At 44.6% G+C, this 16,022-nt stretch overlaps 1 protein-coding gene across 1 annotated transcript in view; it reads left to right on the forward strand.

Annotated features, from left to right (window-relative positions):
• The window catches only part of LOC128690760 (WAS/WASL-interacting protein family member 1-like), a 169,535-nt gene that overhangs the window by 8,791 nt on the left and 144,722 nt on the right, over window positions 1–16,022 (forward strand). The window contains exon 2 of the mRNA XM_070088323.1: window positions 15,463–15,660. Coding sequence (XP_069944424.1) covers window positions 15,483–15,660 — 178 coding nt within the window. The 5' untranslated portion in view covers window positions 15,463–15,482. The remainder of the gene's footprint in view (window positions 1–15,462; window positions 15,661–16,022) is intronic.

The following is a 16,022-nucleotide window of genomic DNA, read 5'->3' on the forward strand; positions in this document are numbered from 1 at the left end:
GCAAAGAAGACCGCAGACGGAGTACAGTCTAGGGGGCCAGAGACTACAAACCTCACTCAAGGAAAAAGATCTTGGGGTGAGTATAACACCAGGCACATCTCCTGAAGCGCACATCAACGAAATAACTGCTGCAGCATATGGGCGCCTAGCAAACCTCAGAACAGCATTCCGACATCTTAATAAGGAATCGTTCAGGACCCTGTACACCGTGTACGTTAGGCCCATATTGGAGTATGCGGCACCAGTTTGGAACCCACACCTAGCCAAGCACGTAAAGAAACTAGAGAAAGTACAAAGGTTTGCAACAAGACTAATCCCAGAGCTAAGAGGTATGTCCTACGAGGAGAGGTTAAGGGAAATCAACCTGACGACACTGGAGGACAGGAGAGATTGGGGGGACATAACGACATACAAAATACTGAGAGGAATTGACAAGGTGGACAAAGACAGGATGTTCCAGAGATGGGACACAGCAACAAGGTGACACAGTTGGAAGTTGAAGACACAGATGAATCACAGGGATGTTAGGAAGTATTTCTTCAGCCACAGAGTAGTCAGGAATAGTTTGAGAAGCGATGTAGTGGAGGCAGAATCCATACATAGCTTTAAGCAGAGGTATGATAAAGCTCACGGTTCAGGGAGAGTGACCTAGTAGCGACCAGTGAAGAGGCAGGGCCAGGAGCCTGGAATCGACTCCTGCAACCTCAGCTAGGCGAGTACAACTAGGCGAGTACACACACACACACAGTGCAGGGACTCGACCCCTGCAACCTCAACTAGGTGAGTGAGTACTCTCTCTCTCTCTCTCTCTCTCTCTCTCTCTCTCTCTCTCTCTTTTACATAGGGTTTGACCAGGTTGGGTTAAGAATCCCTAGCTTTATTGACAAGCTATTTACAGGTTAAGTATTCCTAACTTTGAACATTAAAATGGTATAAAATACCGACAGGTTGTTAGGTAAGACACATATGCAACAGTTAGGTATCTTTATTATGAAACGTTTCGCCTACACAGTAGGCTTCTTCAGTCAAGTACAGAAAAGTTGATAGAAGCAGAAGATACTTGAAGACGATGTAATCAGTCCATCACCCTTAAAGTTTTGAGGTGGTCAGTCCCTCAGTCTGGAGAAGAGCATTGTTCCATAGTATGAAACAATATGTTTCATACTTTATTGGCAAACCAAGAGTTGTTACCTACATCATTTCATTTGAAAGCATTTTTATTGTTATGAGACATACAAGTAGGGAACAGGATGAAGTTGGAGCCATCTGTGCTCCAGCATTTTCATTTGATCAACTGACTTTATCTCGTTGACATCATTATGATGTACGAATGTGTTCCATACTCGAGTCATCCTGGGTATATATGATCTCAGATGGAGAAGGTTACAGCTAGAGTGAAGTTGCTGCTTTCTGCCCGTCTTGTGGCATAAAAGCTTGTTTCACGCTGTCTTCGAAGTGGATCCAAGTGTGGTACTTTGACAATATTGGCCTTGTACATAACAGTAAGGCCACCCACATCCCTCCTGTGTTGAAGGCTCTGCTGAAATGACAGATCTATCCAGGATGGTTCCAGGCGAGAGATGAGACGTCTTGTTCTCTACTCTGTCAAGCAGTCGCAGATGAGACGGGGGGGGGGGGCAGGCAAACCAAGAAAGTGGAGCATACTCAAGGTGTGAGCGTACTTGTGCCTCGTATAGAATCTTGCAACCCCTACTGTCAAGCAGATGCGAGATACGGCGAAGTGCTGTAAGCTTCCTGGCTGCCTTGTTTTCAAGATTTACAACGTGGTTCTTCATGGTTAGTTTGGAGTCAGATTTCATCCCAAGGATATCAACTTCTTCTCCAGGTGCCAACACCCTCCCATTCATCCTTACTACTGCACCAGCATTACCATCATGGTGCCTAGAGACGATCATCATTTGCGTTTTCTCAGGTGCAAATGTTACTTGCCATCTATTTCCCCAAGCTGACATAGCTCTCAGCTGGTGATTGATGTAGCTTAGAGCAGCTGGCATTTCTTCTCTTGGATAAGTGAATGTCAGTGTACAGTCGTCTGCATATGCATGGGATTCTGGGATGAGATGAAGAAGGTCGTTGAAGTAGACATTCCATAACAATGGTCCCAGCACGCTTCCTTGTGGAACACTTGCCCCAATAGGATGTCTTGCTCTCTCTCTCTCTCTCTCTCTCTCTCTCTCTCTCTCTCTCTCTCTCTCTCTCTCTCTCTCTCTCTCTCTCTCTCTCTCTCTCTCTCTCTCTCTCTTTCTCTCTCTTTCTCTATCTCTCTCTCTTTCTCTATCTCTCTCTCTCTCTCTCTCTCTCTGGCGGGGGCAAGGGTACTGAAGTCTCCATAATCTTCGTTAATCCCTCCAAAGTCACCCCAAATAAAAATAATAACGCAGCTTCAAGACAGGTTCACTGGCACCCGTGTCAACCAGAATGGCACCCCTAACCCCTCCTATATAAAAATTGTAGAGCAGCCACTGATGTACTATGTACTTACCTATTTGCGGTTGCAGGGGGTCAAGGCTCTGCTCATGGCCCTGAAGTGTGTATGCTCTTATATGTAGTTGCAGGGGTCGATTCACAGCTCCTGGCCCCTCCTCTTCGCTGGACGGCTGTAAGAACCTTGTACCTCTTAAAGCTGTGTATGGATCCCGCCTCAACCACTTCACTTTCCAGGTTGTTTCACTTCCTGACAACTTTTAAGGTTGAAGAAATACTTTTTAACATCTCTCTGACTCATCTGAGTTTTTTTTCTTTCTTATTTTCCATCTGTGAAACATTCTGTCCCTGTTCACTTTGTCAATTCCTCTCAGTATTTTGTACTTGTCAGTATATCCCCATAGTCCTCCTGTCCTCCATTGTCGTCAGGTTGAGTTTCCTGAACCTCTTGTCGTAGGACATACCGCTTACCTTGAGGACTAGTCTTGTTGCAAACCTCTGCACTTTCTCCAGTTTCTTGATATGCTTGAGTGATATGAGTGAGGGTTCATACTGGTGCTGCGTACCCCAGTATGATCCTGGCGTACACAGTGTACATTGCCATTTATGACTCCTTACTTAGATGTCAAAACGCTATTCTTAGATTTGCCAGACGCGCATTTGCTGCCGCAGTTATTTGGTTGATGTGCGCCACAGTGAATATGCTCGGTATGTTACTCACCCCAAGGTACTCAGTGAGTGAGGTTTGCAGCCCTTGCTCTCCGAGCCTGTACTCCGTGTGCGGTCTTCTTTGTCCTTCCCAAAGCTTCATAACATTGTATTTGGGTTAAATTCCAGACTAGGCTTGTAGCCTTTCCTGGTCCTCGTCTGCCTGCATTTTCTTCATTAGTTTCACGTCATCTGCGAACAGGGATACCTCTGACTCTATCCCTTCTGTCATGTCATTCACGTATACAAAAAACAGCAACGGCCGTAGGACTGATCATTGTGGAACCCCTCTCGTTACATGCACCCATTCCGACACATTGTCACGGACCATCACTTGTTTAATTCCTGTCAGATATTCCCTGATCCATTGCGGTGCTTTTCTTGTTAATCCTGCATACTCCTCTAGTTTTAGTAGGTCTCTTATGCGCTGCTGTGCCAAAAGCCTTCTTACAGCCTAAGAAAATGCAATCTGCCCATTCCTGTCTCTCCCGTATTACTTCTGTTAGAACTCTAGTAGGTTTGTGACAAACTTTTCCATCTCTGAAGACGTGCTGATTGTCATATATTGAACCCACTCCTTTCTACATGCTCCACCACTCTTCTGATAATCGCCATAACTTTATATACTATTACATGTCAGTGACATTGGTCTGTAGTTTAATGCTGCCTATCTGATTACGTTCTTAAAAACTGAAACACTCTTGCTGTCTTCCTTACCTCTGGCAGTTGCCCTGTTTCGATAGACTTGAAGATTGTTGCTAGCGGCACGCAGTACTTGCCTATTTGTGGTTGCAGGGGTCAGATTCAGTGCTCCTGGCCCCATGTGTGTGTGTGTGTGTGTGTGTGTGTGTGTGTGTGTGTGTGTGTGTGTGTGTGTGTGTACTCGCCTAGTTGTACTCACCTAGTAGAGGTTGCAGGGGTCGAGTCCGAGCTCCTGGCCCCGCCTCTTCACTGATCGCTACTAGGTCACTCTTCCTGAACCGTGAGCTTTATCATACCTCTGCTTAAAGCTATGTATGGATCCTGCCTCCACTATATCGCTTCCCAAACTATTCCACTTACTGACTACTCTGTGGCTGAAGAAATACTTCCTAACATCCCTGTGATTCATCTGTGTCTTCAACTTCCAACTGTGACCCCGTGTTACTGTGTCCAATCTCTGGAACATCCTGTCTTTGTCCACCTTGTCAATTCCTCTCAGTATTTTGTATGTCATTATCATGTCCCCCCTATCTCTCCTGTCCTCCAGTGTCGTTAGGTTGATTTCCCTTAACCTCTCCTCGTAGGACATACCTCTTAGCTCTGGGACTAGTCTTGTTGCAAACCTTTGCACTTTCTCTAGTTTCTTTACGTGCTTGGCTAGGTGTGGGTTCCAAACTGGTGCCGCATACTCCAATATGGGTCTAACGTACACGGTGTACAGGGTCCTGAACGATTCCTTATTAAGATGTCGGAATGCTGTTCTGAGGTTTGCTAGGCGCCCATATGCTGCAGCCGTTATTTGGTTGATGTGTGCTTCAGGAGATGTGCCTGGTGTTATACTCACCCCAAGATCTTTTTTCTTGAGTGAGGTTTGTAGTCTCTGGCCCCCTAGACTGTACTCCGTCTGCGGTCTTCTTTGCCCTTCCCCAATCTTCATGACTTTGCACTTGGTGGGATTGGACTCCAGGAGCCAATTGCTGGACCAGGTCTGCAGCCTGTCCAGATCCCTTTGTAGTTCTGCCTGGTCTTCGATCGAGTGAATTCTCATCAACTTCACATCATCTGCAAACAGGGACACCTCAGAGTCTATTCCTTTCGTCATGTCGTTCACAAATACCAGAAACAGCACTGGTTCGAGGACTGACCCCTGTGGGACCCCGCTGGTCACAGTTGCCCACTCTGACACCTCGCCACGTACCATGACTCGCTGCTGTCTTCCTGACAAGTATTCCCTGATCCATTGTAGTGCCTTCCCTGTTATCCCTGCTTGGTCCTCCAGTTTTTGCACTAATCTCGTGTGGAACTGTGTCAAACGTGTGTGTGTGTGTGTGTGTGTGTGTGTGTGTGTGTGTGTGTGTGTGTGTGTGTGTGTGTACTCACCTATTTGTACTCACCTATTTGTGGTTGCAGGGGTCGAGTCTTAGCTCCTGGCCCCGCCTCTTCACCGGTTGCTACTGGGCCCTCTCTCCCCGCTCCATGAGCTTTATCAAACCTCGTCTTAAAACTGTGTATGGTTCCTGCCTCCACTACGTCATTTTCTAGGCTATTCCACTGCGTGACAACTCTATGATTAAAGAAATACTTCCTAATATCTCTCTGACTCATTTGTGTCTTCAACTTCCAATTGTGGCCTATTTTTTCTGTGTCCCCTCTCTGGAACATCCTGTCTTTGTCCACCTTGTCAATTCCACGCAGTATTTTATATGTCGTTATCATGTCTCCCCTGACCCTCCTGTCCTCCAGTGTCGTCAGGCTGATTTCCCTTAATCTTTCTTCATAGGACATTCCCCTTAGCTCTGGAACTAACCTTGTCGCAAACCTATGTACTTTCTCTAGTTTCTTGACGTGCTTGATCAAGTGCGGGTTCCAAACAGGTGCTGCATACTCCAGTATGGGCCTGACATACGCGGTGTACAGTGTCTTGAACGATTCCTTACTAAGGTATCGGAATGCTGTTCTCAGGTTTGCCAGGCGCCCATATGCTGCAACAGTTATCTGATTGATGTGTGCTTCCGGAGACATGCTCGGTGTTATACTCACCCCAAGATCTTTCTCCTTGAGTGAGGTTTGCAGTCTTTGGCCACCTAGCCTATACTCTGTGGTCTTCTGTGCCCTTCCCCTATCTTCATGACTTTGCATTTGGCAGGATTAAATTCGAGAAGCCATTTGCTGGACCAGGTGTCCGTGTGTGTGTGTGTGTGTGTGTGTGTGTGTGTGTGTGTGTGTGTGTGTGTGTGTGTGTGTGTGTGTGTGTGTGTGTGTGTGTGTGTGTTTGTGCGTGTGTGTCAGTCAGTGTCAGCCACACATGTTGCTACAGACTGTCATGCATATAATCTCGTATATACATGAGAGTATAGTGTATACAGACGGTCTCTTAGTTGCAAGGTATCGTCGGCTGTATCGCTGGTTGTCATGATAATGATACGCACAAAGCTTCCAAAGTAACTGGAAAATTTTCACAGTCGTGAACGAAAGTGAGACTTTTATTGAAGATGGATATGTATGTGAACAGTTGAGAGGCGAAAGCCGTCCTTAGACAAAACTACCACCTGGAAAGGGTCTGCTCACTTTTGAATGTAAATTTACCCATTTGTCGCCTTCTTGAGTCTGAAACTTAATCCTTCCTGTGCACAGAGCTATCCTGCAGTTTGAAATTCACTCGAAAAATGTATTTATCCTGATGTCTACAAGTAAATATAGATCAGAAATATTTCTCCATGTAGAAAAAAAACTGATAACAACAATAATGATAATAATAGTAATAATAATCTAATTTTTTAAAAGAAAATGCCAGTTTTATATAGAAATAACATGTAGACAAGAGTACACTGTAAACGACTATTAAAACTGTAAAAAAGAAACCTAAAACAAAATTGTGAAGTTGAGAGAGTAGTTCATTATTTTCGTGTTCAGTTACCAACTAGTATGTTTCAGCGCCTTTAAAGAAGTACACGCATATTTGACCTTGTGAAGGTAAGTATGGAAGTTATTTTATCAGTCAATAACAACAGTAGCATTGAAACAATGCCAACATACCCTTCCCTTTTTTTTTTTTTAATGTTACCGGACAAACGCTGTTTCTTTTCTGAGGTCTGGAAAACATAAGTATAAAGAAACACTGGAGTATAGGGTGAAATTTGTACGAATTACATGTCTTTTAAAGAATAAAAAAAACGAATGAAATCGGACGCTAGATAATATATGGCTGGCTGTCCCTTAAATGTTCATTACAAAAAAAAAAAATCATCTGTCTTACTGGACTGCAAAACGTAAAACAGGACTTTGACACACTTAGCCGAAGAGAAGAACATGTTGTATACCTACCTACCTACCTACCATATATTAATTATATTTTTTAGTTTACTGGTAATATAAATGACTACATTTAAATACAGATAATATCAATTAGTATAGTGTACAAAGTGAGGTGTGGGCAAGTAGTCTTGGTAAATTAAAGTTGTCCTTAAATATCGGTGAGGCAGGCAGGTGCAGGTGAGAGGTTGTAATGAAGGCGGGAGGTATCACAGTGGGTGCACCCACCACTCTTGATATTGCACTAAGATAGTGTGTCCTCTGGTACATGCGTTTCTCTGGTGTTGGTGCCGAGAATGTAGTTCTGCTGCCTCTTCACCAGCTTCTCACACTTCTTCATTGGTGTGTGTGTGTGTGTGTGTGTGTGTTCGCCTAGTTGTGGTTGCAGGGGTCGATTCATAGCTCCTGGCCCCGCCTCTTCACTGGTCGCTATTAGGTTACTCTTCCTGCTCCATGAGCTTTATCATACTTCTTAAAGCTATGTATGGATCCTGCCTCCACTACATCACTTCCCAGACTATTCCACTTCCTGACAATTCTGTGACTGAAGAAATATTCCCCTCACGGAAGGTTCCTTGATGTTGGTGAGGGGCTCTTGATTTAGGGAATTGGATCTGTGCTCCAGTTCCCCGAATTAAGCCTGAATGCCTTCCACATCCCCCCAGGCGCTGTATAATCCTACGGGTTTAGCGCTTCCCCTTAATAATAATAATTAAGAAATATTTCCTAACATCCCTATGATTCATCTGAGTCTTCAGCCTCCAACTGTATCCCCTTGTTGCTGTGTCCCATCTCTGGAACATCCTGTCTCTGTCCACCTTGTCGATTCCTCTTAGTATTTTATATGTCGTTATCATATCCCCCCCAACTCTCCTGTTCTACAGTGTCGACAGGTCGATTTCTCTTAACCTCTCCTCGTAGGACATGCCCCTTAGCTCCGGGTCTAGCTTTGTTGCAAACCTTTGCACTTTCTCTAATTTCGTTACGTGCTTGGCTAGGTGTGGGTTCCAAACTGGTGCTGCATACTCCAATATAGGCCTAACGTACACGGTGTACAGGGTCCTGAACGATACCTTATTGATATGTCGGAATGCTAGTCTTAGGTTTGCTAGGCGCCCGTATGCTGCAGCAGCTATTTGGTTGATGTGCGCCCCGGAAGATGTGCCTGGTGTTATACTCACCCCAGGATCCTTTTCCTTGAGTGAGGTTTGTTGTCTCTGGCCCCCCTAGACTGTACTTCGTCTGCGGTCTTCTTTGTCCTTCCCCAATCTTCATGACTTTGCACTTAGTAGGGTTGAACTCCAGGAGCCAGTTGCTGGATCAGGCTTGCAGCCTGTCCAGATCCCTTTGTAGTTCTGCCTGGTCCTCATCCGATTGAATTCTTCTCATCAACTAAACATCATCTGCAAACAGGGACACTTCTGATTCTATTCCTGTCGTGATGTCGTTCACAAATACCAGAAACAGCACCGGTCCTAGGACTGACCCCTGTGGAACCCCGCTCGCCACAGGCGCCCATTCTGATACCTCGCCATGTACCATGACTTGTTGTTGTCTTCCTGACAGGTATTCCCTGATCCATTGCAGCGCCTTCCCCGTTATCGTTTCCTGGTCCTCCAGTTTTTGCACTAATCTCTTGTGTGGAACTGTGTCAAATGCCATCTTACAGTCCAAGAAAACACTACCCACCCCTCTCTCTTGTCTTACTGCTGTCACCCTGTCATAGAACTCCAGTAGGTTTGTGACACAGGATTTCATGTCCCTGAAACCGTGCTGGTTGTCGTTGATAAGCTCATTCCTTTCTAGGTGCTCCACCACTCTTCTGATAATCTCCTCCATGACTTTGCATACTATACATGTCAGTGACACTGGTCTGTAGGTTAATGCTTTGTATCTGTCTCCTTTTTTAAAAATAGGGACTACGTCTGCTGTCTTCCATACCTCAGATAGTCGCCCTCTTTTGATAGAGGTGTTAATGCTACACATAGCACCTCTGCTCCCACTCTCAGGACCCATGGAGAGATGTTATCCGGCCTCATCGTCTTTGAGGTATCTAACTCACTTGGCAGCCTCTTCACTTCTTCCTCGGTTGTATGTATTGTGTCCAACACTTGATGGTGTACTCCACTTCTCAGTCTTTCTGGAGTCCCTTCTTCTCTTCTGTGAACACTTCTTTGAATCTCATGTTGAGTTCCTCACATACTTTCTTGTGAGCTGTCCTCCTTCCTTCTTCAGTCTGATTACCTGGTCCTTGACTGTTGTTTTCTTGGCTCTCGTTGCTATGTCATTTTCGTATTGTCGTTGGGCCTCCCTTCTTACCTGTGTATATTCTTTTCTGGCTCTACGACTGCTCTCCCTATTCTCCTGGGTCCTTTGCATTCTGTACTGTTTCCTTTCTCTAGCACACTTGGTTATGGCCTCTCTACACCTTTAGGTGAACCAAGGGCTCAACCTGGCTTTCTCGTTATTTCTGTTACCCATGGGTACAAACTTCTCAGCCTCCTTGCATATCGTTGTTACATATTCCATTACCTCATTTACTGACTTCTCTGCCAGTTTTCTGTCCCACTGATCCCCATGCAGGAAATTCTTCATCCCTGTATAATCCCTTCTTGAAGACGATGTAATCAGTCCATCACCTCATAATCCCTTCTCTTGTAGTTTGGCTTCATTCGTCCTGCCCTTTCTGCTTGCCTCTCCACTTGTAACTCTACTATATATTCGAAGCTTAGAACCACATGGTCACTGGCCCCAAGGGGTCCTGGATATGAGATATCCTCAATATCTGTCCTACTCAAGGTGAATACTAAGTCCAATCTTGCTGGTTCATCCTCTCCTCTCTCTCTGGTAGTGTCCCTTACGTGTTGGTTACTGAGATTTTCCAGTACCACCTCCATCATCTTAGCTCTCCACGTTTTTGGGCCCCCATGTGGTTCCAGGTTCTCCCAGTCGATCTCCTTGTGATCGAAGTCACCCACAGTCAACAGCTTTGCCCTGCTCGCATGAGCCCTTCTGGACACTTCAGCCCGTGCATCAACCATCGCTCTATTACTCTCATAATACTCTTGCCTTAGCCTCCTGCTATTGTGTGGTGGGTTATACATCACTGCAATTACCACCTTGGGACCTCCAGACTGAAATTTTCGTACTATGTAGTCTCTTGCTGCTTCTCTGTCACCTCTCTCCAGCCCATCAAAATCCCATTGGTTTTTGATGAGCAGTGCCACTCCTCCACCCCCTCTGTTCCCTCTTGTCTTTCCTCAGGATCTGATACCCCGTTGAAAAGATGGCATCTGTGTGTGTGTGTGTGTGTGTGTGTGTGTGTGTGTGTGTGTGTGTGTGTGTGTGTGTGTGTGTGTGTGTGTACTCACCTAGTTGAGGTTGCGGGGGTCGAGTCCGAGCTCCTGGCCCCGCCTCTTCACTGATCGCTACTAGGTCACTCTCCCTGAGCCGTGAGCTTTATCATACCTCTGCTTAAAGCTATGTATGGATCCTGCCTCCACTACATCGCTTCCCAAACTATTCCACTTACTGACTACTCTGTGGCTGAAGAAATACTTCCTAACATCCCTGTGATTCATCTGTGTCTTCAGCTTCCAACTGTGTCCCCTTGTTACTGTGTCCAATCTCTGGAACATCCTGTCTTTGTCCACCTTGTCAATTCCTCTCAGTATTTTGTATGTCGTTATCATGTCCCCCCTATCTCTCCTGTCCTCCAGTGTCGTCAGGTTGTGTGTGTGTGTGTGTGTGTGTGTGTGTGTGTGTGTGTGTGTGTGTGTGTGTGTGTGTGTGCGTGCGTGCGCGTGCGTGCGTGCGTGCGTGCGTGCCGAGAACCTAGATGATACCGGTAAAGGGCTTTTCATACAAGGAAACGAAGCTACCCTTTCCTTTCTATGATCAAACCTAATTACTTTCTAGTTAAAAAGATCCTGTGTGGCCCTAATGAGTTAGCGCTTTCCATTAATAAAATAAGTGATGCCAAGCCAGCGATGGTCCTCATTAAGTCACTTTTCTCTAGTCTGGAATGCTGCTATACACTAACAGCTCCTTTTAAGATGAGTGAAATTGCAGATCTGGAGAACGCACAGAGCCTTCACTGCGCGTATAAGTTCAGTCAAGATCCTAAATTGCCGGAAACACTTATTCTTTTGACCTGTACTCCTTGGAACGAAGGCGAGAAAGCTGCATAATAATCTACACCTGGGAAAATCTAAGAGGATTGGTCCCAAATCTGCATGCAAAAATCACTCTACGAAAGCAAGAGGCTTGGCAGACTGTGTGATATACTCCTTTGAAGAGTAGGGGTGCCAAGAATACACTGAGAGACAACACAATAAGTGTATGGGGCCCAAGACTGTTCAATATACCCCTTGATTTCTTCAAGTGGGAACTAGATAGGCTCCTAAAATCAGTTCTTGATCAGCCGGACTGTGGTTTGTAAACAGGACTGTGTGACCAGTAAAAAGCCTAGTTGATCAGGCCTTGAACCACGGGAGGTCTGGTCGGCGACCGGGCCACGGGGGCGTTCATACTCCAGACAGGCTCGAGGCAGGTAGACAGTTTCAACGGTGTGATATTTCTAACAAAGAATATTTGCTTTAATATGGGCCATTACATAGTGGATGTGCATAACAAGTGCTTGTACTTTGTCTCATACATGTCAGAGAAGGTTGCTAGTGATGTTTTAATGTGCTGTCATGTTTGACATGAGCTCTACCCTGGCTTTGGAAACGTTTACCATAACTTTGGAAATTTCTACCATGGCTTAAGATACATCTACCGTGCCTCCGGAAACCTGTATCATGGCTCTGGAAATCACTCTAACCTGGCTTCTCAGTGTTCCTTGCTTGAGCTCGCCCGCTTGATGTAGTCCTGTTTCCAATATATTTGTCTATTTCCCGCTGTCGGATGTTGCCCTTCCTTTCCTGTACACTGAATATTGGCTGTTAACTAGGTTTGACTTTAGTATATTTTAGGTTAAAATTATTTGGTCCACAATATTTTTTAAAGGTGGTTATTACCAGCTTAGGTCGTTCTGAAAGGACGCATTTCACCGCAATCAAGATTGAGTTAAGTATTTTGAAGCTGGATTGTTTTTTTCATCGTCATAGATACAAAGCCTCCGCCGAGGTCGCTTGCGTTTTATCCCACCAAATCAGATGCAACTGTTTTTCTTCCAAATCTCACCAGTTGGAAGGTAAGCGAGTGTTGTGGTACAGTGAAAACTGCGTTTGTACAACAACGGTTGGATGACTGTATGTATAACCAGAGGTAGGGGTGTGGCAACTCCAGTTTTCTTGAACTTCACCTGGATCAGTTAATGGTAAACACACGCTAAGAAAGTTTATGTGGCAGTTAAATAGTCATGAGCATGACCCTGATACCCACCTGGGTCTACCTGATAACATTAATGTGTTGTCGTTGTGCAGTCTGCTTATTCGTCATTATTTATAATGTGCTGATCTATTGCTACACCTGCTGTTAGTGGGCTGTCACAGTGCATGGTAGCTTAACAAACTAGGTATAACTACTTATTGCTGCTACCTTGCTCTATATGAGCTAGAAATAGCTGCGGGGATCAGCGCCCCTGTGGGCTAGCCTCAAACAAGGTCTTTGAATTTTAATGGAGCACATTGATTATGGGACCACACGCTAGCTTTGTTTCCTTGTCATGACACTGGATGGGTTCCATACATGAAGTAATGAGTTAAGACCAAGCTGGGAGACAAGGCGATGAAGACATTAAGTATTCCATTATGGTTTCAGTGGTTAAAACGTTTAATAAAATACCTTTTTTTTTTTGTCTTAATGAAGTCCATCCACTGGTAGGCTTGGGACTGGGCTGCGGGAGTGTTAACCCCCGAAACACTCCAAGTAGGTAGACCCTACTGAAGTTTTGTATTGTGAAATGAAGGAGTTCGTGCTGCCATATTGGTAGTTTCAGCTCCTAAGCATTGTTTGAAACCTAATATTTGACTTAAATCACGAGTGATATAAGGATCTGTACTGTAGACCTGAGCCTTTAGTAGGCTGGAGTGGCGCTGTTTATTATTGGCAGGGAGGGCAGTTGTAACCTCTTGACGTTGTTTACTTCTAAGTGTTATATAAAGACAGTGTATACCTGCAGCAGTGAGTCATTCAAGTATAAGGTACGTGTTGCTTGAGGGTTTTGCTTGACGTCTCTGCTGGTAGTAATCAAGTGTATATCAGAAGAGATAACAACCAGAGACGACTCATACTATCATATTACTGACTGTTCTCCCTTGAATCACATGCTGCCCATCAGCTTAATATATCTGGGAATTTTTATATATATGTTATTTTTACAAGTTTGTAGCTTGGGCTCTTTGATATTTGTTTTCGGTTATTTAGTTTCTTTTTCTTTTAAGTGTATGATCTATCAGATAATTATTGACAGTGGTGGCTGCGCATCTGTGCGCGCATAGAAGCCCACTCAAAAAAATTGTCCATAACCTATTACCTGATAAAAAAAAATATTGGCGATATACATGAAGATAATTTTCTTCATGATAACTTACATGTGATAGTTGACCTTACTGATACATAATAAGAGCAGATAAAAGACTTAGAGCCCACTTAAAATTTATCAGGTGAGAGGGACTGTCTGGTTACCCTTCATATCTTAGGTACTGGTCTGTACTGGAAACTGTAGAAGCTTGTGGTGAGGTCATCTCTCATACTTTATTAGGATATTGCTTTTGGCACAGGATAGTAATTCTGTCTGCAGGTTTTAAGGTAGTGATAGCAAACTAAGGTAGGTGACCTCAGGGAGGGAGGGAGGGCTGGAGGCTTCATAAAATCTTGGCATAGAATAGTGTATTCTGTATTAAAAACTATTGTTATTTATTCTGTCTATAACCACTACCTATGCATGTTTTCAAGAGTTTTTCTACTCTACCCGGCCTGAGGCCAGGCCTCTCTGATGACTGGCTTACAAGCCCTCTGATGAGGGGTCATAAGCCCTAACACAAACATCACTGCCTAGTTGATCAGCAGTCACTATGCCCCCATTAACTAACCTAGGGAGCAAGTATGTCATAGGTGAGGTCGGGGTTGATTCCACATAACTGTGTGCTTGATGCAAGGCGTCCCTCCTGTTGCTGTTATTTCACTGATTACCTGCGACTTGCCGAGAGCTCTCACTAGCTCTTATTACCTACCACCTGTTGATCTGCTGAGAGCTTTCACGTAGCTCTTATTGCCTACCACTAGCTGACCTACTGACAGCTCTTATGTAGGTCTTATTTCCTATTACCTGCTGAGAGCTCTCGCATAATCATAGTACTTACCTCCTGCTGACTTGCTGAAAGTTCTCCGCTGTAACTTGCTGAGAGCTACACAACCTTTTCCCGCATTCATTTAGCTCTGGTCAGAATAGTGCGTGAACTGTTTGGACGATAATCTCGGTTGTATTAAACGAGTATTTTAATACGCGAGTTGAGATGCGGAAAATGACGATCCATATCTGCTGAAAGGTCATTATAGTTCATAAATATTGGTCTTATTTCTTAGTGGTTCCAGGGATCATCGCCCCCGCGACCCGGGCTCAGATCAGGCCTCCAAAGCAGGGGCGTAAAGAAAAGGGTTTATTGAAGTAAGAGGTTTGTAAAATTTGCCCGTTATCCTGCCTGCAAGATTTACTTGTCATCTGCATGTTTGAGACAGAAAACAAAGTCTTGCTCGAGCTTGAAACGTTTGTTACACCTTACCAGGGCATGGATGATGGCTTCCCCCAGAATGATTGAAAAGTAGTGTTTACTCGTAGTTCTGCAGTTTATTGGGGGAATATGTGAGTACAGTGAGAGAAGTGACGTACGTCCATACCTTACGACTCCAGGATTTGAACTGAGATGAACTAGGTTGTTCCTTCGAGCGCTATGCCCAACGGTCATGAATCATTTTTGAATCATACTTGAATGTTGTTTACACAGACATAACTGTTAACAGTAACATGTAAGTGATGCCCATACTATGCCACTGTACTACATTACTGATATTAACGTCTGCAAGAATTTGTCTGTTAGAATGATGGTATTTAGAGTAATAGATCTTTAATATTGCCTTATACGTGATGTTGGTGTACATGATGAACTGCCTTGATCAAGGAGGGAGCTTTGATGGCAGTGTTGGGCTCTTATCTAAAGATTTAGACGAGCCAGGCCCAAGGTCGGGCTCTGGGAGTAGAAAAACTCTTGGAACTCATCAAAGGTACCTTTCCCTTCCTTGGTTATTAATAATGTGTATGAGTTAGTGAGAGTTGTATTGTTGTTGCAGGGTGGGTGAGGTGCGTGGTGATGCCTCCGCCACCACCACCACCGCCCGCGCCTGGAGGAGGCTTCCAGCGGCGTGGCCAGCCTCTGCCCAAGGCTGGCGGCGGCGGCGACGACCGTAGCGCCCTCCTCTCAGCCATCAGGAGCGGCACCAAACTCAAGAAGAGCGTCACTAACGACCGATCAGCACCCATAATAGATGGTGAGTACCCTAAGTTGATGCTACCTTCTTACTCTTGTCATTCACGGTGGTGAGTACCCATATTGATTCTACCTTTATACCCTTGTCATTTACTCCTCCAACTCTTTACTTTATATATATTTTTTTGTAATTGCAGTATTTTATTGACACGAGAGCTAATGAATCTTGTCATATCAAAACTCTTCAGATCTCACAACTTTCTCCTCGAACTCTTTTATCGTTCCTTACACTCGTCGTATTTGCCACGCAATACAACAAGCGCAGTTCACTCGTAATATACATAGACTGCAAAAGTCTTGGTCATGTAAGACCATGGTGTAATAACACACAAATGTATGCAAATGAACTTGAAGAAAAATTAA

Source organism: Cherax quadricarinatus, chromosome 24 (genome assembly GCF_038502225.1).
Source record: "Cherax quadricarinatus isolate ZL_2023a chromosome 24, ASM3850222v1, whole genome shotgun sequence".
In the NCBI taxonomy this organism is placed as follows: domain Eukaryota; kingdom Metazoa; phylum Arthropoda; class Malacostraca; order Decapoda; family Parastacidae; genus Cherax; species Cherax quadricarinatus.